Source organism: Pithys albifrons, chromosome 2, assembly GCF_047495875.1.
Source record: "Pithys albifrons albifrons isolate INPA30051 chromosome 2, PitAlb_v1, whole genome shotgun sequence".
Taxonomy (NCBI): Eukaryota; Metazoa; Chordata; class Aves; order Passeriformes; family Thamnophilidae; genus Pithys; species Pithys albifrons.
In genome coordinates this window covers 43,918,253-43,941,455 of record NC_092459.1, presented here as the reverse complement: position 1 = coordinate 43,941,455, position 23,203 = coordinate 43,918,253, and the positions used below count along the sequence as shown (strand labels likewise).

The 23,203-nt window shown below is 40.5% G+C and overlaps 1 protein-coding gene across 2 annotated transcripts in view; it reads right to left on the bottom strand.

Moving 5' to 3' along the window:
• The window catches only part of CRYBG1 (crystallin beta-gamma domain containing 1), a 97,063-nt gene extending 79,618 nt beyond the window's left edge, over window positions 1–17,445 (bottom strand). The window contains exon 1 of one of the 2 annotated variants that reach the window (XM_071548840.1): window positions 17,041–17,445. In XM_071548840.1, the coding sequence (XP_071404941.1) occupies window positions 17,041–17,381 (341 nt within the window). In that variant the 5' untranslated portion in view covers window positions 17,382–17,445. The remainder of the gene's footprint in view (window positions 1–17,040) is intronic. The other variant, XM_071548838.1, reaches the window with a different exon arrangement.
• Window positions 17,446–23,203: the final 5,758 nt, after the last annotated feature.

The window sequence follows — 23,203 nt, the reverse complement described above, 5'->3', positions numbered from 1 at the left end:
GAAAACAAAAAAGTGCCCTGTAAAGCTTGGGCAGACTGAATTGTGGACCACAATAGCAGAAGATGCAAGATCTGAAGAGTTTTGCTTTACAGCTAACTTTTTAAACTAGAACTGCCTCTCTCAACCTTCACCTCATTATTAAATTGTAATTTGGGCTAGATTAAAGGACAGTGGAGCAGCATAAAAGGAAGGGTGCAAAACTGACCAAAAGAAACACATTTATAAAGGGACAGACTATTGAGCAGATGAAAATAATGAGACTGTTTCAGCATATGAGACATAAAGAAATCAGAGTGGAAGAAGTAAAACACTTCTGAAAGCATGAGAGATGAAGGACTGTAAGGACTTCCTCAAGCCATTTTTTTTTAACCATGGATTTCTTCCACTTGAAGGAAATGGAAAGGACTTTTAGGAAAAATGAGTTTGTATAAACATTAAAAGATTTTCCATACTGATTCAAGCTTTTGAAATTTGTTGTTTTCTGTTGCATATGTACTGTGTAGGCGCCACGTAAAAACTCAGACCCAAATATTAAGCAACACAATGTAATCAACAGGTGAACTGTATTCAAGCCAAAAAAGAGGGTGTAAGATGTAAAATCTAGTAGTATGCATACTGCAGTTATGCTGAGAATCTTCTGAGTCTCACTGTGGTAGGTCCTGTCCCAAAAAGTGGGTATGTCCTGCAAACAGTTTCAGACCAGCAGGTCCTTAATCAGATTTACCCGTACCAAGACCAAACATCTGACAGGGAAGACTTGTGGCAGGAGGCATAAGTAATAAATAGCTGGTGTGAACATCAAAGCCAACTGATAGGATGGGAACAAGCTCCTGGGAGTCATCCAAGATACACGCAATATATGAACCTCTATGGTCTTTCAATCAAGATCATGGGACAATAGCGAAAGTCTCACCAATTCGAGGGCACTTCTAGTAACCCGCAGGATAACAGATGTATTAATGATAACACTTCATTACTAGCTAAGTAACAATGCAGGACAAAAGGGAATGCCACGTTATGGTAAGATATGTTCAGTTCTTTGCTTGGACATGGATTTGTGTTCAAATTCATGCTTACATGGATTAAAAAATAAAAACAGCTAAGTTCAACAACAAATATTCAAAAAAAAAGTCTACAGAGTCTGCAAGGAAAAATTACACAATAAAAAGTTAAAGACAGTGAGATAATGCTAGATGCACAAACCTGTATTACATTAAAGCATTAGAAAGACCATACTTAATTTATTTTATAAATAAAGCAGGGCAATTTTTTCTCTAATTATGTGATAAAGCATACATGGCAAAAATAGCATTTCCTGTCTTCCCTAGGCAATCTTATTAAGTTCTGAAGTCTAGGACTTAGTTTTCCTTTCTCTAAGCTTACTAACTACAAATGTTCTAATTTGCAAAAATTAACAAGGAGTTTTCTAAAACTAAGCTGCAGCTTGGACCTCATGTGCATCTCAAGAGCTTTCAAAATACAATGCAATATTTTTCTTCCTCTAACAAAAATAATCAGTCTTAAATCTCCTTTAATAATTTGATGATTCCTTCATTAAAGATTCTACACATGTTTCAAACATAGATAAAACATTATCAGCTTTATATAAGAAGATATTAATAAGTTTTCAGCTTTTATTTGGCAACCTGGGTTATTTCATAGTGACTTTTCTGATCTTCCAAGTCACAGCCGCTTTTTTCTTGTTCAGTCTTCCAAAGTATTTATGTACATAAAACTCAGTACATGTTTAACTATCAAGGTTCTTCCACCAGTCTTTCAGACCACAAGCTAATATAAGTAAGTATTTCAGTGGAAAACAAAACAAACCCAAATCATTAACTATGGATAAGGACATAAGAGCATGCCCTGGGTCTGGATGGAATGGAGTGATTTTTCTTCCTAATATCCCATATGGTGCTGTATTTTAGATCGGTGACCAAAACAGAAAATACATTGAAGTTTCAACTATTGCTGAACGGTGCTTGGACAGCACCAACGTTTTATTGTCCCCAGTAAGTAGGCTGAGAGGAACAGCTGACCCAAACTGATCAAAGGGATGGATATCCCACAGCATGTAACATCGTGCTCAGCAATACATACTCTGTTTTGGTGATTGGGGTTGTCTTTCCAAATTAGTTGCTGCTCAGATACTGGCGGTGGGAGTTGGTGAGTGACTGTGCACCACTTGGGACTTTTTTATTTCTCCTCTGCTTATTAATCTATCCTTATCTTGACCCAGACTTTTTTCTTGCTATTGCTCTTCCAGTTCTCTCCCCTGAGGAGGAGCAAGCAAGGAGTTGGTGAGTGCTTAATTGCTGGCCAGAGTCAACCCATCCATCACAGAGTGAAATCCTTCTCATGGGGCTGGGATTAGGATTCCTTCACAAGAAGCTGTCCTTAGGAGATTACATATCTTCAGAGACCTATATGTGAAATGCATACTATTTTTTGGTTATCATGCAAAAACATAATTGATCTGTTTTTACTTTACCATGCCATCATGTTGCACTATTTGTTTCACTTAAAGCAAAAGATTGTTTTAATTCAATCCTGTGTGACTGTTCTAAACAGATTAGAAAAAAAAAGGAAGCTACCAGAGTTAAATCTGGATTGGCCATATGTATACTCCAATAGAAGTATACATCCTTGATAAACTTTTTGTAGCAGTACTTAGCAGTACCTGTGTATTGGATGTTCTTCATACACAGTTTAATGTTCTTTGCACTGATGTCATAAAGGTCAAAACACCCCAAATTTGAGTTTCCTCATGGGCATGTGACCCCAGGTTGCCTTATGTGCAGAGCAAGTGGTAGCAGAAGGTGCCTATGGACAACATATCTTCAGGAAAGCTATGTAACATGTTCAAACATTTCATTCTCTCATTTGTGGTTGTTCATGGGCACACACACAAATTGTAACAAAGGAACAATCAGTTAACTCAGATGTGGAAAGTGGAAGGGAGACTTCAAGAAGTGTTTTGCTGAATATACCATCAAATTTGGATGCCCTCAGAAAATGTATAGTATTGTATGATTGTAAATCTAAAACTGTCCCTTTGACCTCTTAAATAAAGTAAATAGTTTCTGACCATGCTGGAGGTGCTACTTACCCAGCAGCCTCAGTCAGTTCAGCAAATCTATCACCCAGAGGACACTTGTTTATAGGCACAGACACTGTTCCCAAGGCTTTTTGCTGAACTACCAGTAATACTGACAGGCTTTTTGATGTGGTGATATGTTTCCAGTCCATCACATCTTAGACCTTAACTCTTTGACATCTTCTGTAGAGTGCTCATCTACAATCACTTCATCTTGAAAGTATGAGCTGGGAACAAGATCGCCAACACCTGTGAACTCAATTACTGTCTTCCAAATATTGTCTTGCCATGAGCACTGCTCCTGAGTAGATGCAGGGCTGAACTGTCCTTAACTGGGTCATCCTGTCCACCACAAATGCTTTTTATTCCTAGGCTGCCTCAGAAACCATATTTTCTTTCCAGGACCTACTCACATTGGCAAAGACTGAGAATATTTACACCCATCATATCCTCCTAGATTCTTCCAAAGGAATCTGTTGATTCCTAGTCTCAAAAATAGAGAAAGGCAACACCCTTCCTCCACAGTGGTAACTTTGGTGCCAAAGGCAGCAGGGTCATCACAGGAATGGAATGCCATTAGCAACACCATTTCAAGTCCTGAAGCATTAGTCAGTGTTACCTGCTGCTCAGATGCCCTGACATACCCTGGGTGCTCTGTCAAATATAATCCGGCATCCTGGTTTGTGTTAGCAATGGTACGGAACACCACAGAGGTAATGAGGATCAGATAACATGGTATCATAGGGAGGATCAGTGCCTGAATTGTTTCCTTATTGTCATTTGATTGCGATTCGACCCTGGGAGAGATGCAGAAGGCACTGGTAGTAACACAGCACCTGTTCCTCAACAGGCACTTTGGAAGCAGGTCACCAACATCAGAAGCTGCATGAGCACCAGTGGAAAATACTCATACTCCCAGTTTGGGGAGGTGCTCACTACTCCTTCAGGTGTCCCTGTTCACTGCCTTGTTTGTTCCTATGTCATTCTTCAGCTCTGTGAACTCTGTGACAAAGGACCTAAACCAAAGAACCTCAGTTTATAAAAAGTATTGGAAATAAGTTAAAAGCTCCCCAAGAACAAGAAACTTGCACTCAGGCTAAGGAGTGATTGAAACACATGAAGAAGTCTCGCCCTTTGTTCCTCTAACCGGAAGCACAAGTGGCAGCAACAAATCTAGGGTTATCTGTGGATATGGCTATAGTAGAAAGCCCCTACATATGAGCACAGTAACCATACACATGTGGACACCTGAACATGAATGAGGACCACTGCTCAAAAGCAAAACAGGCTATTTAGAATACATGTGCAGACAAAAAGGTTCTGCCAAAACCTTCTTCTAAGGAGCCATTCATGGTGATCATTTCTCTATTTTCAACTAATTTCTAAAAATCTGACCTTGAAGTTCAGAAAATGGCATATTCAAAAGATGGTCCAAAGTTTCAGTGTTCAAAATTACAAAGGAGAGGCAAGCAAGGGCAACCTGTGGAAGACATAGGAAATGCTAAATCATATAATACTGTCCACAATTCAGGATTCACTTGGATAGTATTTATTTTCATGACCTTAACTCTCAATATGCTTTTTCACCTCTGTTTTCACTGACACTTTTAATGTGATTGAAGAGGGAAAGGCAACTGCATGTGTTCTTCCCATAAACTGAGTAAGAGGCTACTTGGAAGGTTCAGAATTCTTATCAAAAGTAGAAATTACTCAAACACTAGATGGAATATTACACTCACACAGGGAAAAAAAAAGCACTAAAGAGCACTAAATAACAAAACTTATCCTTGGAGAAGCACCGTGATTGCTTTTGAAAGCAAAAAGGAGCAAGCATGTGTATCACACCCACATGGGCTACTCCTGCCAACACCTGGCTGATCACACCTGCGTCCTTAAATGAACACCTAATTTGCCATCAGCAGCAAAATTTATTTATTATCATCTTCATGTCTATTGAACATCCTGCTAGTAAGGAAACTCAGTCAGTAAACAGAAATGGACATGTTAGAATGAAAGCAATGTCTGTATATCAAATTAATTTTTTCTAAATTTATATCAGACAAATCTACTCTTCACACCTATGCTACAATACAGGCTGCAAATCAGTGAGTCCTCTGGAAGTAAATTACAATATGTTTCAGAAATATGAGAGAAACAGATCAGATGGTGGATAGCATGGGGAATATTATGGCCAGGAAAAGAACTGAAAGAATTGCATTTTGTAAAAAACAGCCAGTATTACTGATGAGAAAGAAATCTCTCTGTTCTAGTTACAGAGAGTCAGGACCAGGAAATTAATGTTAAACTCTTATCTACTCTTACATTATGTGAAACAATGTCAGAACTGTGGGAAGAAATAAATACATAATAGCACATTGCTTTGGCAGCTGTCCCTGGGTAATGACTGGAGACTCCAGCTTCAACTGGAAAAGCTTATCCAATCCACCACTGGGGGAGAAGGAAGTCCATGGGTCATAATAAAGAAAAGTGAGAACAGAGAAATTTCTGGACTTTGACAAACCTTAACCCCAAGGAAACAAATTGTCAAAATGTGGACTCTTCAGAGCATGAAAGATCTGCTCTAAGGAGGATGCAGGAGAAGCACCACTTCTGCAGAAAACAGCAGGGAGGGGGGAAAACACTAATTAGCAGTATTACACCAAAGAAATATGCCAAAGGTTGGCAAACAACTGAGATCTAACTTAGAAGAGATTAGACATGTCCAAACAGGAATACAGAGCTTCTTTTAAAACCAAACAAACCCAAGCAAAACTAAACTGTAGAGTGTGACGTATTACTCACAATTGTGGTCATGTTAAGGAATCACCCTGATCATGTTTATCAAAATCACAAAAAAGAAAAAGGAGAATTCAAACAATTCCAAAGAAAACAACTGCTAAATAAACATTTGTGGACAAACCAGATAAAGAAAACAGGCATCCAACAGTGAAGGGTGATTCAGATATCTTTCTAACAGTAATAAAACACCTCTCATGGACTTACTGTATTTTGTAGTTTCAGAACAAACTTGTCAGCCTATTAAAACATAAATACTCATCACAAAAATCTGATTACATCAGGCAACACAACAGTGTCATCAAAAATACTGTTGTGTTCAATATTTGAACTTGCTAGAGCACATGTAGACACAGAATTTGAGAATTTAAAGTGGTCAAGATTTTGTCAGATACTTCCTGTTCAGTTCCCTCTCAGCAGTCCCGGCAAGCAGCCCTGTAACATGTAATCGTCACTCAAATACCTCCAGGTAAACTCTGAACTATTATTACTGCCTCCAATGCTGCCCCACTGGTTTAGCAGCTAGTGGGACATTCTTTCAGTGCCAGCAGCCCACTGGCTCCTACCAGGCTCATGCACATCTTCTGAGCACTGTACTCCACAGCGGGGAGAAAAGAGATATAGCCCATTAAAATTAGGTTCATTTAGAATGCAGAGGATTCACAAAAATATTCAAGACTGAATTACTACACTGTTTCACAACATTTATAATTGAGGTCACTTCTTGCTCATGTTTACATATTCAAGTCTCAGTACCACACTGTGTTTAGTATTTACAGAGGAAAATGTGACTTTTCACATAATAGAACTAGTTTATCATCTGACTAGATATCTGCCAAAAACTTAAATTATGAAGTATATGCTGATTTTCTAAATTTTTACTTATTTATCAGATAATCTTAGCTCACAGACACATGTGTAAAAGTTTCCTGGGATAAGACTCATATTTATTTTGAACTTAAATTTATAAAAATGAAAACTTTTTCTGAAATATCCTTTGATCCAAACATAGTATGTTTGCACTAACAAAGCATTGTTGAAAGTCAAGTTGAGAAGTTGAGTCTCTTAACAGAAAAAGCTGCATTTAGACTTCAAAATTTTTTGTACATTTAAAATTTTTTGTTCATTTTATTAACTGTAATGAGCCAGTAGACAGTACTATTGTATCTTTACTAATTTTTGTCCTTTCATAATGAATTATAGTGAAAACATGAAATCTGTGACACGGAATTTAGCTTACCCATGAATTTATCTCATACGGAGCACTGAAAATCCTGTGTTAAAATTATCAGCTCTACCTTAACTCTGTATGAAGGCTGTATATTGTAAAGTTTTCTATTTGTCCCAAGTAAGGAAGATATCATCTAGATCTTATTGAAGAACTGGTTAGTTCAATTGCCAGTTGCTCCAAGCCACAGATACGTAGCCTAAGATAGTGCTAACAATGACACACACTCACATTAGCAATAGTACAGCTCTGGCTGCCTTTGGATTTCTACTCTACCAACAGAGACAAAAGAAACCTCTATAATTCAGATTTGTTAGAACTTTAAAGGTGACCATATCCCAAAAGTACAAGCAGGTTCCAACCCAAACACAGGAGAGCCTTTCTGGAGCCCTGGCAATGTTAAATTTCTGACAAATGTGACAGGAATGGGCATTGAACTGTTCACCAGGAACCAGGCAGCCAATTACACGTGAACACACTTATCACCTGCAGGACTGTCACCTAAATTGTATTAAAATACACCCCTATGGAATGTTTATAGACCTCTCAACCTCTTTTTTAATTCTTCACCTCATACACACCCTTTAAATTACACAAGGACTAAAAAGCCTTATGAGTTCCGCTCTGAAATTGCAAATGATATGTCCTCATTCAAAGCCTTTGAAAGATGGCAACTTTTTTTTTTTGGTCTTTTGTGCTGTTACTTACTATTTGCATAGTCAAAATCAGACTCCATTATTTGATAAACACACAACTCAAGACACCACAGCCTGGGAGAGATTACTCAGTAAACAAACAACACAGACAAAAGGTGTGAGAAAAACATTTCTTGCTGTCTAAAATGAAAACAGACAAGACTGCTTCCCACTGAATAAGTTAAGGAATCCAGGCCCAAATCAGAAGAATTCCACGAAGTTAACACAGAATATATCAACAAGGTGGGGTGAGGCAGACGTCTGTGTTCAATGTGTCCAAGTTCAAATTAGCCAGGAAAAAAGCAATTCTAGTTTGCAAGTCATGTCACTATGTTAGCTAGGGGCTGTGTCTGCACATTTGTTCATCCAGGCTGAATACATGAGCTTGTTCTCAGTGCTGTAAAAAAACAATTAAGCAGCCTAATCAATCATTAAGCTATTTGTGTCTATGCTAGCTACATGAGCCCATCTGAATTGCCTCCCAATAACTTGTGTCCAAAACACTTGGTCCTAAACCACCTCTAACCCAGGAAGACTGAACATACATAAATCTGTACCGCTTCTTGCAACCTAGCAATACAAAGGTAATATGAGGGCTGACCTTTCAGCAGTTCCACTAAACTATCTACAGCATTACTATCAAACATACTTAGAAAAAAACCAAACTTGACAACTTCTTCCTCTTCTCCAGGTGCACAGATCTTCAAAGAGAAGGAGGGTAAAACAGGAATCCTTTCATTTCCATTCCTATTTTCTCCCCTACTCCTTCAGCTTTTGAATATAGCTAAGGAAAGGCAACGACTGTTCAACTGGGGACAGTAGGTAAGGTACAGTGTGTATCTACAGGTGTCCTCCACTTGCTCACTAAATAATTTGTAAATGGCACAGGACTCACAGACAAGGGTGAAAAACTTACCAGCACTGCTAATCACACAGTACCTCCCTGGCTGTTGTGGAATGTCCACAGTGAAATTCCAACTGAAGGAAACCAAACCAAGGAGATCAGTCAAATCTTCAGAAACTCAAAGAATAAGAAACTACAGGCACTCCTCCCATAATTCACAGGTTCACAATGACACTTGGAATCACCTTGCACTTCTCGGTGCTGAGTCTGTGCAAGTCCTTAGTCTTCACACTATTCTGTTATCAGATATTATCAGCAGCACACCCTTGTGACAATCAGAGCTATCTGTATATCTCCCATACATGAAAAGCATGCAAAATGGTGTGAGTACAGAGAAGGGCCACCAAGATGTTTGGGTGCTGGGGTATGAGGTACACGAAGCACCTGAAGGAGTAAAAACTGACTGATTAACAGGAGCCAACATCTCCTCGGAGGAATGCAGGAATGGACTGAGATGAGAAGGAAGCAAGTTGCAGCATGAGAAATTGTGCTAGTCTCCTGCAGGGAAAGAACATACAACCTCCTCACTTCCTAAAAAGCAGCCTCTTCTCACAAGTACACTGATTTTAGAGGTTCTCTCACGCTTTCTTAGCATTAATTAGAAGTCACCTTCATGACTCTACACAAGCCCTGAGAGACTGTGTTGTGGACCTGTTCCTGGCCACAAAGAAAGGACAAATGGAAAATTATGGTTTCCACCAAGCCATGCAACTTAAATGTTTTCTGTTCAGCTGTTTATAGTCTGATCAAGTCCTGTGTGCTTGGGCACTGACCCTTCCTGATTTGAATGGCATCGGACAGCATTCCTGACCTACAGCCTTGCCTCAACAGCAGTACCACAGCTGTGGCACCAATGACAGTTCAAAATATTCTGAAGACAATACAGAAGTAGCTTACAAAGATGAAAGAGCAAGTAGAGAAAAGGTGGTTAAAGGATGCACTGGAGCCCCTCTTGTCTGCCTATCATTCTTAGAGTACTTATGAAGTGATTTTAAATGTTTCAAGGAGCAGTGTAATCAACACAACGTATCCTTACTGGGGAAAAACAGATTCTTAAGTTTTCTTTTGTCAAAATGTTAATGTGGAATATGAAAAAATTTTCGTAAGAAAGGATGTTCTTAGATGTTTGACCTTTCTACATTTCAAGCCTAATCAACAAGAAAGGAGATTTAATCCATGAAAAAAAGAGCACTAACAAGCAAGCCTAAGTGATGTCCAGGTGTTAAAAAATTACTTATCAGTAGAATTGCCATGTTAAGGTTTGGGGCTTGACATGTTTCAAGGATTTCAGACCTGGGGTGAAGTTAACAAAACTTAAGAAGAAGGATGTTACTACTGATAGTGGACACATAGAATGTAGAACTTAGGGGCCACAAGGGCATTGGCAGAACCTCCACGAGAAGGAAGAAACTAATTAAGCCAACTCAGCAATTTTGCTGAAATCAGCTCTGACTGCATAAAAGGTAATTCTGGCAGGGGGAGATCACGATCACTGACTCACAGACCACTGAGCCAAGAAACCCACTGACTCAAAGAAGAGAAAGACTGCGGACTAATTAGCATCAGAAGCAAGAGAATCATTAACCAGGTATGTATAAAAGGTATGTATAAATAGTGAAAAGTTGTGGTAGTCATTGTGCTGACTAGGTGGATTTTTCACCCAGCACCCCTTTCTGCACAGAACTGTAAAAAAATCAAATACCTCCACTTCACATGTGGATTGGCCTTTTGCACACTGGGTGAAAGAACCTATTTTGGGATAACAAAAATAACAGTTGTGCTTCTGATGTCAGGTCCCACTTGCAATTTGGTATTTGGGGAATTCATCAAACACGTCTGTTTTACAAATTTTTTATAGCTCAGACATTCTTTTAAATTTTGGGTTGGTTGACTTTTATAACTGTAAATCCCAGGTGAATACAGGATTCATGTACCAAAAAGAAATATTTTATCCAACTAATATTTTTAATTTTATTACAATTTAATTTTAATTAATTTCCAAGTACTGTTCTGGACTAATACAGAGGATGGTATCCTATTTTCTTTAAATAAACACTACGTGGATTATTTTTTGTTTTGGGGGGTTTTTTGCAGAGGACACTAGGGGAGACCATTAATCTCTTATATGGATCAGTCTTTGCCTATCTTTCCCTTCTTGTCTTGAGAGAGCACAAAATGATGAAATATTTGATGATAGATTGCGTTAGCTCACAGTATGTGGCCGCATGAACAAACACATGTGAGAAGATAAAGTGTACAGCAGAAAGTTTCCTAGGCTTAACAAGTGACTAATATAATAGTATATACAAAGGTATATACTGTCAGATACATTATGTGCACTCAAACTGTTGATGCCTTTTTTTCTGTCTGTTTTGAAAGCTGAAGAAGGGATTTTTTTCCCTTGTGCAGGAACCTCTGATTACAGAACAGGTCCTCATTCTATTTTAAAAAGCAAGTTGCTAAAGGAAGAACTGCCTAGTGTTAACAGTTCCCCATCTTTCCTAAGATTCTATTTCCAGCAGCCTTCAACTCTCCTAAACCTTATAATTGGCTAAACTTCTAAAAATCAGCCCCGAGGTCAAGCAGCCTCCTCTCCCCTTTCCTCTGCTGTCTCTCTCTGTAAACGCCTGGGAAAGACTTGTTTCCTCCAACTTTTCCAGGACTTGCCTAGCCTTCCCTAGGAAACACAGGAGTGAGTTCAATCCCAATTCCCTGAAGAAACTGTAGAAGTCTTAACTACAACCAAATGAATGACAGAGTACACTGAATAACAGAAATTCTGTGGAAAACAAGTCTCAAAAGCAGATTGCTTATGAACAAAGCAGATGCCTTAAAGCTGCACATGAAAAACCAGAACACAGTTTTCGTAACTCATGACTGTTTGACTTTGTACCATAGCATCCCCTACATGGAAGTATCAGCCTGTGGACTCCTCCATTGTCAGGTAACATGGATGAAATTCAGATGACCAAATTCAGATGCTGAAGGTGTCACCTTCAGGCAGCTTTTAAAGTCAATGAGGCAAAACTGGTACTTCTACAACACGAATCGTTTAGCCTGGTTTAGACATTCACCTTAGGGTGAGATTCATTGCACACCAGACATGCCTGTTTGCCCTCCTTCATTATAAAGTGAATAACTATTTCAGATGTAGATATCTGAAAGCAGAGGATATGGATCCCGCCTTGTATATGAAATAAATCAAATTAATTATAGTGACTGTTTCAATAACAGGTATTAATTTCTATCTACAAATATTGTCCTACCTATGCCCTGAGATCACCACAGGTACAATAAAACATCACCCTTCTGTTTGTTCCATGCAAGCAGGGACCCACTAGAGCATGAAGGTTGAACTGCTTGATGTAAATCTTCAGAGCATGTAAAGGGAGGGAAAGATGGGAGAGTTGTAGGAACAAGGAACCTGACAAGGAGAAGAGACAAGAGATAGCATTGTTGAGAAAGAGCAGAGAGCAAAAACTGCTGTTTTCTTTTTCAGACAAATGGTACTCACTGAATTGCCAGGCATTCAGTATTTCATATTGTTTTCAACACTCCATGCATTACTAAGTGCCAACTGTATGTACCTGCATTCAAGAAGAACCTTTTGTTTTCGCACCTTCCTGAGTGGTTTCTAGAGGCATTTTATAATAATAAATTCTCCCTTCTGTTTTTATCTGTCACTATTTCCAAGTGTGGATCTGACACACTAAAACCAGAGGTATCAAGATTGGCAGCTAGTTTGAGTAGGCTAGAATCTGTTTTTTCACAAGAGTTCTTGTTTAAATAGACATTTAACTATTCAATACAGAACTTCTACCACCTGAATGCTACTCAGCACTACTGTAGATGAGATTCACCTGAATATGGAGGGTACACCATCTCACTAAAATAAACATCTAACAAAGGCAGAAGCATCCAAAAAAATAAGGAAAAATTCCTTCACTGTGAATGGTGCAAGTCCATTAACTCACTTTATTTTTCAAGATTTTTTTTTCCAATTTTAGCAATTCCTGTGCACCACAGCAACATGAAATGAGATGCCACTCTTCTCTATCAGCACCTGCCCATCCCCTGACATCCAGGCAGGCTAGCCAGGAAGCACCAGCAGTACTACTGGTTCAAATTTTTTAGACTGTCATTCCATTTTTAAAATGACAAAATGAAAAGAGGAAACTGTTGTATTCACAGCCACCAAACCTGCAAAATCAGCAACACAGAGACAGCAGCTGATGTTAAACTCATGCAGGAGAGAGACTCTTACTTTCATGGCACAGATGTCATATTTTCACAGGACAGTATAGTTTAACCCCTTAAGAACACAATCAAATTAAGTGAAAGTCTATCCTACCTTAGTATCTTTCTAGAAACATAGGTTTTTAATAAGCACTGATTTCCTCATTAGGTTACAGTATCGAGAAAAATAAGAAAAAAATTCTAGTTTTAATTAATTGATGATGATTGTTCAAGAGCTTCTTTCCTATATAAAAAAAATTACTTTTATACCTCAGGTGAAATGCTTACATTACAGATTACCATGAATTATATGTCAAACCTAATTAACTTTTTCCATTTCTACCTCCAATTAAGTAAATGTAACAAGGAGCAGTTGCGGAAATCCATATTCAGTTTTGCAAAGAACACAGGTGACTGTTTCCATTTTTTATGCACAAATGTAAAGTTACACATATAAAGTACATAGATTTGAGGGTTCATATTTTATTACACAACATAGCTGACTGTACAACAGTTTTCTGCACTGTGTTTTGGTCAATCAATTAAGCTACTAATGTTCTTTGTTATTATAAGCTATGTTTTTCACAAGGTGGAATATTTGTTCATCTTTTTGCAAAATGCAGTGTTACATGTGGGCTGTGAAGCACAGACCCTTCACATCTTCTCATACAGAAGTCAAAGAAGAGTAACTCCAGAGCATGAGGTTAGGTCTTGGTCTTACCATCACTTTCTTCACTCACAACATACGATTTCTTCACATTCAACATACCTCCTAAATGTGCATGTTCCTCCATAAGATAAGGTGTAATTATTACACAGTCTAATTTCCTTGGATGTAGCTTAATGCTGTTTCCCTTTCCTTATTTTTATGCTGTTACTGAACCCTAAATAATTTTTTTCTTGTCAAATCATTGTAGAATAACAATCACATAGGTTTCTTTGCCTTCACATATTAGGATGTTGATGAAGGCAAGTTAATTTAATCAGGAGAGAGGGTAGTAAAAACAAGGGGTTACTGATGATGGTGGCATTCCTAACACACTCAGTACCAGATTATCAGTGTCTTGAAACCGAGGAAGCAATAAGCAGCAAAAATGTCCTCCTTTTTCATGCTGATTACATTGATACATTTGAGGCATGAATCTAGCCATGTATATGTCAGCCAACTCACAACTGGACCGGAGGAACTTGTCTGGTCTTGACCATCAAATACAGAAAGCTCCAGATTTACAGAATAGCAGGCATTGTGAGAAACACTGCTAAACAAACACACCCAAAGATATACAGTTTTCTTTGTCCTCCTGCAGTCAACTTCCTGCTTTAAAGTTCAAATCCAAGTCATCATCTTAATTTTTTAAGTTGCCCTTGGGTGGAGATCATCCAATGTCCAAGACATGACAACTCTGTAAGGACACGACCTCCAAGGAAGGTTATGTTGCAGTTATCTACAGCATGGTGACAACTGTAATTCTTTTCCGCTTTTTCACTGCACCTTCTTCTGTATAGAGGCTCCAGTTGTAGCTATTACCTACAGGAAAGAGATTCTCCAAGCTTTTGCTGGAAAAAGCAACCAGAGGGTTGATCTGGCTGCCCTGATTTAAGCCCTGTCACCCATGAACAGAGGCAATACAACACAAACTTCATTGAGGCATGAGACTGCACGCTTTTAGCCTCTAGTCTAAGAGCTGGGCTGCTTGTTTGCTTTTTATGGTAAGATTTTTTTAATGCCAAGACTTTTTTCATGCCATATTGGGTACTGCTCTTCCAGCTAAGTCACTAACAGCATGGAAAAGTACTGACTACCTGAAAAAAATAACATAAAAATAGCAAAACAGCTCACCAGATAATTTTAAAATTGAACTATCAGTGTCTTCACACTGACAGCTCTCATGCTTGTTATGTGCCAAACCATCTCTCTCACAGCAAAAGCCACGGCCATTTATTAAGCTTGTCATGTCTTCAAAATCATCACTATTAAACGTATACTTTATTTGGCCTATACAAGATTCTTGGGACCATGTGTTACAGCCCACCATTCATGTAATACAAATAAAATATTTCAAACAATGTCTCTCGAGAAATGTACCATAATCCTTGAGATAATTTAAAAATGCATGGCGGGGGTTTGGCTGTATACAAAACATTTAGTTTATTCAATTTTTTTAAAAACAAGGGTGGTAGAAAACTACACAAACAATAGAAGTTTGTGCTCTCTGAAGATGACCAACTGCAGTTAATGATGGTGGCATTATACACAGGTATTTCCATGTGCTGAAGCACAAACCCAACCTGCTATCTATAGTAGGATTGGTCCTCTGACCAAAATCAAAAATAAACCCCAGCATTTTGTAACAGGAGCTACAACCCTATTCTTTCAGAAGCCTTGCAGTTATTAGAATTCTCCTGTAATTTAGGCACAGAACTTGATAATAAATTTATACAGTATAAGAACTGAACCTCAAATCCCAACAGCATTTCTGGTTTGCTTTGGCAGTGTAGACTCAGCAAAGTATCTGGAAGTAAAAGAAACTCACACCAAGAATAAAGACTTATGCCACTATTCATTTGCCCACATCTAGATAATCTACTCAGTTTTGGGGCCCCTCAAAACAAAACAGATGTTGATGAACTGGAATGAGTTGAGCATAGGGTCCCGAGATGCTGAGCAGCTGGTGTTCTTGCCCCAAGGAGCAGTTGGGAGAGCAGGACTGGTTCAGCCCAAAGAAGAAGTGACCACAGAAAGGACCAAGAGGGTCACCAAGAGCCATGGGGCTCTTCAGTAGTGCCTGGCAAGCACAGTAGAAGCTATAAATTGAAAGATGCTCCAGCCTTCTACCAAGAGATGAACACAACGCAGTAACACATCTTGTCCAGAGTTGCTGTGCACCCTCTGTTCTTGGAAGATTTTGAAACTCAAGTGGACACAGACCTGAGCAACCAGAACTCAGAGCTGACCTTGCTTTGGGTTTCCTTCCATCCTGAGCTACACTGTGAACCCCTTCTGTTTTATCTGACTTTTGTAAGGCAGAAGATAGATCTGTTCCTGGTTGAGATCACCTGCAGTGTTGCCCTGAGCTTGGCCACTCAACAGCATTGTGAAATACATAATTTCCTGGTTTAATAGTTCTGAAAAAGCAGACTTTGTTTTCATTCTCCTATAAATACATCAGCATAAGCACTTTTTTTCCTTTTATAAAATAGGTTGGTGTTTATAACGTTTCAATAATACATTTTAATACCAAATACAAACATCATTAGACTATATTTTAGTCAAGTTTATATTTCTAGGTGATGTTTATTTTTAGGCAAGTACTAACATTTTTATGGAGAACCACCTTCTGAATCGTACAGATTTCTCAATTTGAACAAAACACTTCAGAGACCAATAGCTTACCACTCTTTTTTAATCCAGGTATTCAGGTAGCATCTCACCACCCAGGCTGTGCTGTTCAAACCTGAGCAGCATTAACCAAACCGATTCCTGACACAGCCTCAAGTTCACCATGCCCTACTGTGAATTAGCTTCACGTCAGAAGTCTCTACTGCTCGGCAACCCCAGTCTCACTGAGGTTCTCCATGCTGCGGCCACAGGCTGTAAACAGCCGCGAGGAAATGCTTGCATCCTCAAGAACTTACAAGCCAGCAAGCACTAGATGGCCATTACTCACGGGAGACTTGGAATCCCACTGGGGAGCAATAGGTATGAGAAGCACCGCAGAAGAGTGGTGTCAAGCCCTTCTCTCTCACCTAACTCCTTTACTACGTCCGCGAAAAGCAAGCACAGAGCAAATCCACTGACACGGAATAAAAAAGTCATTCACATACGCCAGCCGCCCTTAGGAGACTGGTTTGGGCCGGGAAGGCTCCCTCTGCTCCGGGCACAAGGGTGACTGTTACTTATTCACACGGGCGCTGCTGTTTGTCAACACGGCTCGGGCGCCGCTCGGCCAGCAGGCTGGGGCGAACGCGGGACGGGACGGGACGCGGGACACGCCGTTCCCTTCTCGGGAAACAAACCCCTGGTCTGCAGCCGTGCCCGGCCCCTTCGCCCCACGCGGGGAGGGGGCGCGGGTGTCGCGCTTACCGCGGTGCCGGGGACTCGGCGGGAAAGGCGGGCGGCGGGCTCCTGGCAGGCGCGGCATCGCAGCCGCCCCGGGGATGCTGCTCCTTCTTCTTCGGGCGCCAGTGGGGGAACGCGGGGCGCCGCTTGGGCGCGGCGGCGGCGGAGGGGCGGTGAGGGGTGGCGGCCGCCCCCTCGGGCTCCGAGTCTTCCGACTCGCTGCGGCCGAAGAGGCGCTGGAAGCGGCCGCGCCGCGCCATGCCGGGCTGCGCGGGGCTGTGCGCGGGGTCCTCCCGCCGGCAGCCGGGGCGGGAGTGGCAGCGGCAGCGCGGGGAGCGCGGCGCTCTCGGGCTCTCCGCGGGCATGGACGGGGCGGCGGTGGCAGCCGCCCGCCTCAGTGTATGCGTTTAATAAGGTGATTCCCTCCCTCCTTCCCTCCCTGCCCACCGCCGGCCGCGTCGGTCCCTCCCCGCGGAGCGAGCCGCGCCGCGGCAGGCGGGCTCCCCGCCGGTCGCACAGGAAGGGAGCGGCCCGCCTGTGATCCGTACCCAGGGTGCGCATTAAGGGCCATTATCTTGTTGTTGTTTTCTGCTACCCCTTAGGGTGTGTCCCGCGCCCCGGACACTTGTGCAAGGCGTGGGGAAAGGCTGCGCGCCTGCCCGCGGTACGCGGGGACAGCGCCAGGGGCTCCGCATCCCCCCGGCCCCGCCACGGCTCCCTGGCCCCTCCCAGTTTAAGAGGAAAAACTTGAATAAAGAACGTCAACTGTACAGCCGAGGGGGCTCCTTAGGAGTGAGCACACCCTAAACCTTGCAGCGCTGCTTTCTGTCTGGATGCCCGCCACATTAATTAATTAGGTACTTATCCCTCTCCCTGGGAATAAATTGGCTTCAACTGCCCTGCTGGCTCTTTATCCCGCTGAGGAGGGCGAGGAAAGGATTCCGTGGAGAGGCAGAGCCATTCTCGCGGGAAGGATCAGGCTGAGGCACCTTGCAGCGGGAGGATTTTGTCAGATCGTCGTATGACGACCGGCTACTGCCAGGACGCGGCGGTCCACGTGTGTTTCTCGATGCTTTCAGGAATCTTCTCTTAAATGACACTGAGGTCCAGCTTTCCTTAGAAGACTTACTGTTATGTACTGACGGATACTGTCTGTCGTAAATTGCATCTAACATGCATGCATTTGTCTCATACAAGGAGCTTTTAAGGTGCTTGTGTTTTGGGATCTGATTTTGCTTACTACTGATGAGACGTGGATGTTATAATTGCTTAAAAATGCTAAGATGAGGTAATAAAAATGTTGGAAGTCTGTGTTCTGGAGAAATTTTAAATTCACTGTAATGCAATGGTCATAATCAGCTAATAATGGATTAACATGACATACATACATTGATGAAAATAAATTAGTGGGGGGTTTTATGACAGAAGGACAAGGATGTGAACAAGGCAGGGGAACACAAAATACAGAAGGGCTGGTTGAGCAGCTAACTCCTACCTGTACTGCTGTTTTACCCAAAGCAGTATGTACACCTCTTTGGGGGGCAGATTCAGTTCTTTTCTGAGTTGTAATTTACTTGGTTAGTGATTTACTAAACAGAATAACCTACAAAGAAACTGACTTTTCCCAAAATTAAAGACATGTCATGCCAAAATTGGGCAGAACTGAGAAGACAGACAGTTGTACCCTCAGGAACTGTGTAAAGGACTGATAAAAAAATGTCTCTTTCAGTAAAGCAATTTATATGAGCCTGAAAATCGTAGAATTACTGAACAGTGGAGATGGTAAAGGACCTCTGAAGGTTGTCTAGTGCAACTTCCTGCTCAAGCAGCATCAGCCAGAGCAGGTTATTCAGGACCATGTCTATTTGGATTTCAAGTATCTCCAAGGACAGAAACAGCAGAACTGATGGCAGGTAGCATGCTGTTCTTGATGGATGGCTAGGAACAAACCAGGAATTCCTATTTCCTCTATCTGGACAGGATTTTTTGACACTGGCTGGACACTGTAAAGATTCAAATAGCTATATCTTTCTCTTATTCTAGCGAGAAATTATTCCTTTCCATTTTCTTGACTAGAGAACGTCAACTGACATAACCATGGCATCTTCTGACATTCACCATTGAAAAAGCCAGATAATTAAGTCTGTGACACCTACATTTCCATTTAAGTGCCAGTTATAATCAGGATTCTGTTGTGCCAGAGCAAAGGTAAATTAGTTGGTGTTGGTGAGCCACTTCACCAAAACAGCACTGGGAATAAAGGAACCTGGGCAGTTGTGTCTCTTTTCTCTCCCACTTCACTCACTAGGTGCCCTCAATTCTTGGCAGACCAAGCAGATGTGGGTATGTTCAGCAGATCTGTGCTACTTCATTCCTCACCAAAAACAGACATGTTTGGCCTGAAAGCATGGTTTAAATAACAGAAGAGAGAAAAGGAGAATTGCAAGACATGCATCTTTTCAAATCCTCCTAGATTATCTTGACAGGGTTTGGATCAGCATTAGCACCATAGAATACCTAGAACATGTACAGTTACATATCTCTCTGGAGAGACATATACAAGAAATATGCATTCCATATCAGCCTTGAGGTGTCCCACATTTGTGCTTCAGTGCTAACATACACTACAATATCCTGATACACAGTAGTAAGTGCAGGGGTTTGGTTGTTAATATTTGTTCAGACTTTGGCCAAAATTAAAGTTTATATGGCACTGTCAGAATAATGTGTGATTTCAATCAAAAGAAGCTTAAGGAGGCCCGATACTTTTAGTTATACCTGGCTTATTTAAAAGATTTAGACCTCTTCTTTCAGGAAAGGCAATTTAAGGCCATTAGTTAAGATAGACATTCATTAGAATTAACCAGCCATTTAGGAAACTTTAAATGATGGTCATGTTGATGTCAGCAGTCAGTTTATGTCAGTTTAAGCCAGACACATACAACAGAACAAGTCAGTCTAGCTTTTATCTGAGCCAACACAATTTTGCAACAGTTCATAGTACTTCATACCATAGAAAGGTATTTAGCAACAAATTATCTTTCTCCTGCTTGGTATCATTCCAACATGGTGAAAAAGAAGGTGATTGAGTACCTAGATTAGACTTTATCATACTCAATATCCATCTAGCTTTACTGGACACTGTATGTGAGAATAAAAAAAAAACCCACAAACCTGAAACATGCTGATTTTGGAGTTACAATGAGACTCCAACAAATACAGACTCAAAATCTTTGAAGTTGTTACAGAAGTTAACCACAAGCTGAAATATCACTATTTATTCAAATAATTGATTATCCCTTTTTGTTTTTTCAAAACAGAAATAAACACTGTTCTAATATAAAATCATTCCAGCATATGGCACAGTATCTGTGAAAACAAAGAAACAAACAAAACCCCCAATTTAAAGCCCATAAGCAAATTAGAGAAAAATAGGAATGGATAATCATTAACTTTGTCACCAAATATTTTGTCTTCTTTTTCAATACAATAGAGGTTTGAAATTTCCTCCAGAAACAGTGCATGCATACAAACATTTGAGATTCAGATAATTCACTGTCAGAATATATGAAGAGTGCTTTGGAATCCCATATTTTGGAGTTGGCGGTCAAAGAGCAATAAAGTGCACAGGGGATAAAAGCCTGTCTGTGTCCCACATAAAACACGTAAGTTCCAAAATATGCTCCTGACATCCCACATTCATGTGACGTCTAACCCTGTGGACACCTAAATTCCAGAGTTGCCTCCCCGTTTGTCTTGAAAGTGCCCCAGAGATTTAGGGATTCACCTCCCCACATGCTTAGAGTTGCCTCAGTCTTCACAGGCCTGAATGTAGGGTGCCTGCTTCTTGCCTAAGTCTGACAAGGAGCTAAAAACTAGGTATTGCTTGGCCTAAATCTCTGCTGGGACTCCCTGTGGTCTTGTTTAACTTATGAAGTAATAGCAGGCTCTGTACAAAATGCTGTACTGCCTTCCATTTTTTTTTCAAGTCTTCAAGGTATGAGGTAGAAATAGTGATGGAAATGGTAGCCTTCATTCAGGAATACGCTATCTACAAGCTGCATTCTGTCTTACAGTCTTATCACCACTAATATTTTCTTTCTGGCTCAGCAAGACCAGAGGTTCACTGGCTACACCTGAGAAATCCAACTCCACGCCTTGGGGGGGGGAAAAAAAAAAGGCAAGCATAAAATTAATGTCCCCAGTAAGTTATCAGACATGGTAGGATGTGGGTGATCACTTCTGTAGCTTAAAGACAGCAAAATGCAACTAAATATTATGACCAGGGAAAGTCAAGTCTAGGAACCCCAATAGTTCAGAAATATGCCAACCACAATTGCAGCAACAGCAATATGTAGGAAGCCAGGGAAGTGAAGACACCCTTAAAACAAATAGTAGGGCAAACCCCATACAGGTAAGCAAGTCTCTGTCACAGAGAAGGCCTTTGGAAAGATGGCAAGCAGAGATTGAATGAGAATAGGACTAAGGAATCTGGAAGCAAGAGACAGAAATTTTGGCTTCAATCAAGAAGTAAATTTGGAAGTTAAGAATTTCTGGGATTGCCTTATGTACATGGTAGGTGGGACAAAACATCAATAAGGCTCCCAGAGCAATCTTCACTTAGTCAACGTTACTGGCATGTCAGTTGCCATGACCTCCCCGGTCCGTGTGGCGGTAGCAGGGATGGATTGCCTGGGGAGACACACAGGTGGGCACACAGGTGCTGGGGCAGAAGGAGATGGAGCTACCTCAGGCTCTGAGGGACATTTTGGAGTGGGGATGGATTTATGTAACCTTATGCTCCAAATTTCTTCTTGTACACACTGCATGATTTCTCCTGGCAGTAATTTAGATTTGCACATTGGATGCTTTGGTCAAGTTGTCTGGTTCCCACCATGGTCCAATTTGGGATCTTTGGTATTTAGCTTCATCTCTAAACTGGTAGCTCTGTTGAAAGCATGCAATGCCCATCTCGTAAGTGCTAGTTATTGATCAGGTCAAGTCAAAAACACATGTGACTTCTATCAGGGTCAAGATTTCACCTTTGTTCATTGGACAGCTTTGACCTAATTTATAATCCAGTTACTCATGGATAGTTCTGCCAAACCCATTGATACTCTAAGATTTTTATTCCATAAACTGAGAATTCCACAGCAAGTAGGTGTGGGTAGAATTTTTAATTGGAAATTAGCATATTAAATTAATTCAATATTAGCATGATTTCTTATTCTCATTTTTGCTGTCAAATGCCAAGGATTTATCTAAGCCTTCGAGTTCTGTATATATTTGTATAGATGAAAAGTGACATATAGACCCCCCTGCTACCCACATACCTCCTGTCAGCTACTCAAAGAAGAGCCTTACAACCCATCTTTGGGCCCTTAAAGAAGCTTTTGCATTGATCTCTACAGCTCATGGGAAGCAAACAAAATAAGTCATGTATATAGTTCATGAGGTTGTACAATTTCAGTGTTTACCCATTAGAAGTGTCCTACAATGTGGCCGAGGTGTAGTATGTGGTCTTTAATTTAATGTGGAATTTTATAGTGCTATCCACAGCCTTTGTAGGGTTTTTACTGTACAAGTGAACTACTTCTGCATCAGTTTCTACCTCCACAAAATACTCCCATTATGATGCTAACAGTGAGAGTGCCCTGTTTGATTATAATGCCAACTAGGTGCAGCCCATAAGTCCAGGCAGATAGCCAAATAGATTTCAGTTATGAAATGTTCAGGAGTTCCCAGTGTAGAACTTTGCTTTTATTCTTGCTAATACATCCATGGCAGTAATTTTCATTCCTTGTCCAATCAGTTCACAGAAAAAAAAAAAAAGAATCTCTCTCACAGAAAACATTTCTTTCGAGGGTTCCTTCTCTGTTACCTACCAAGTGCTTTTCTCATTCTGTTAGTGACAATCCAATGTTACTTTTCTCATAATGATAACTACCTTCATTGAACTATAGTGTCAGTACAAAGCCAAAACAACACCTACAACTCACTTCATTCTTGCGCTGAGTATCCAAGTATTATGTCTTCTACCCCACCTGTAAAAGATTGATGTTTCCTCTGTACATTTTTCAACTTATAGTTTCTTCAAAGCTTTCAATCTTTGCATAAAGAGTTTGCACAAAGAGTTTACGTCAAGACTCTGTGCCTTTTCTCAAGCTAAAAACTAATATCAGTAAAA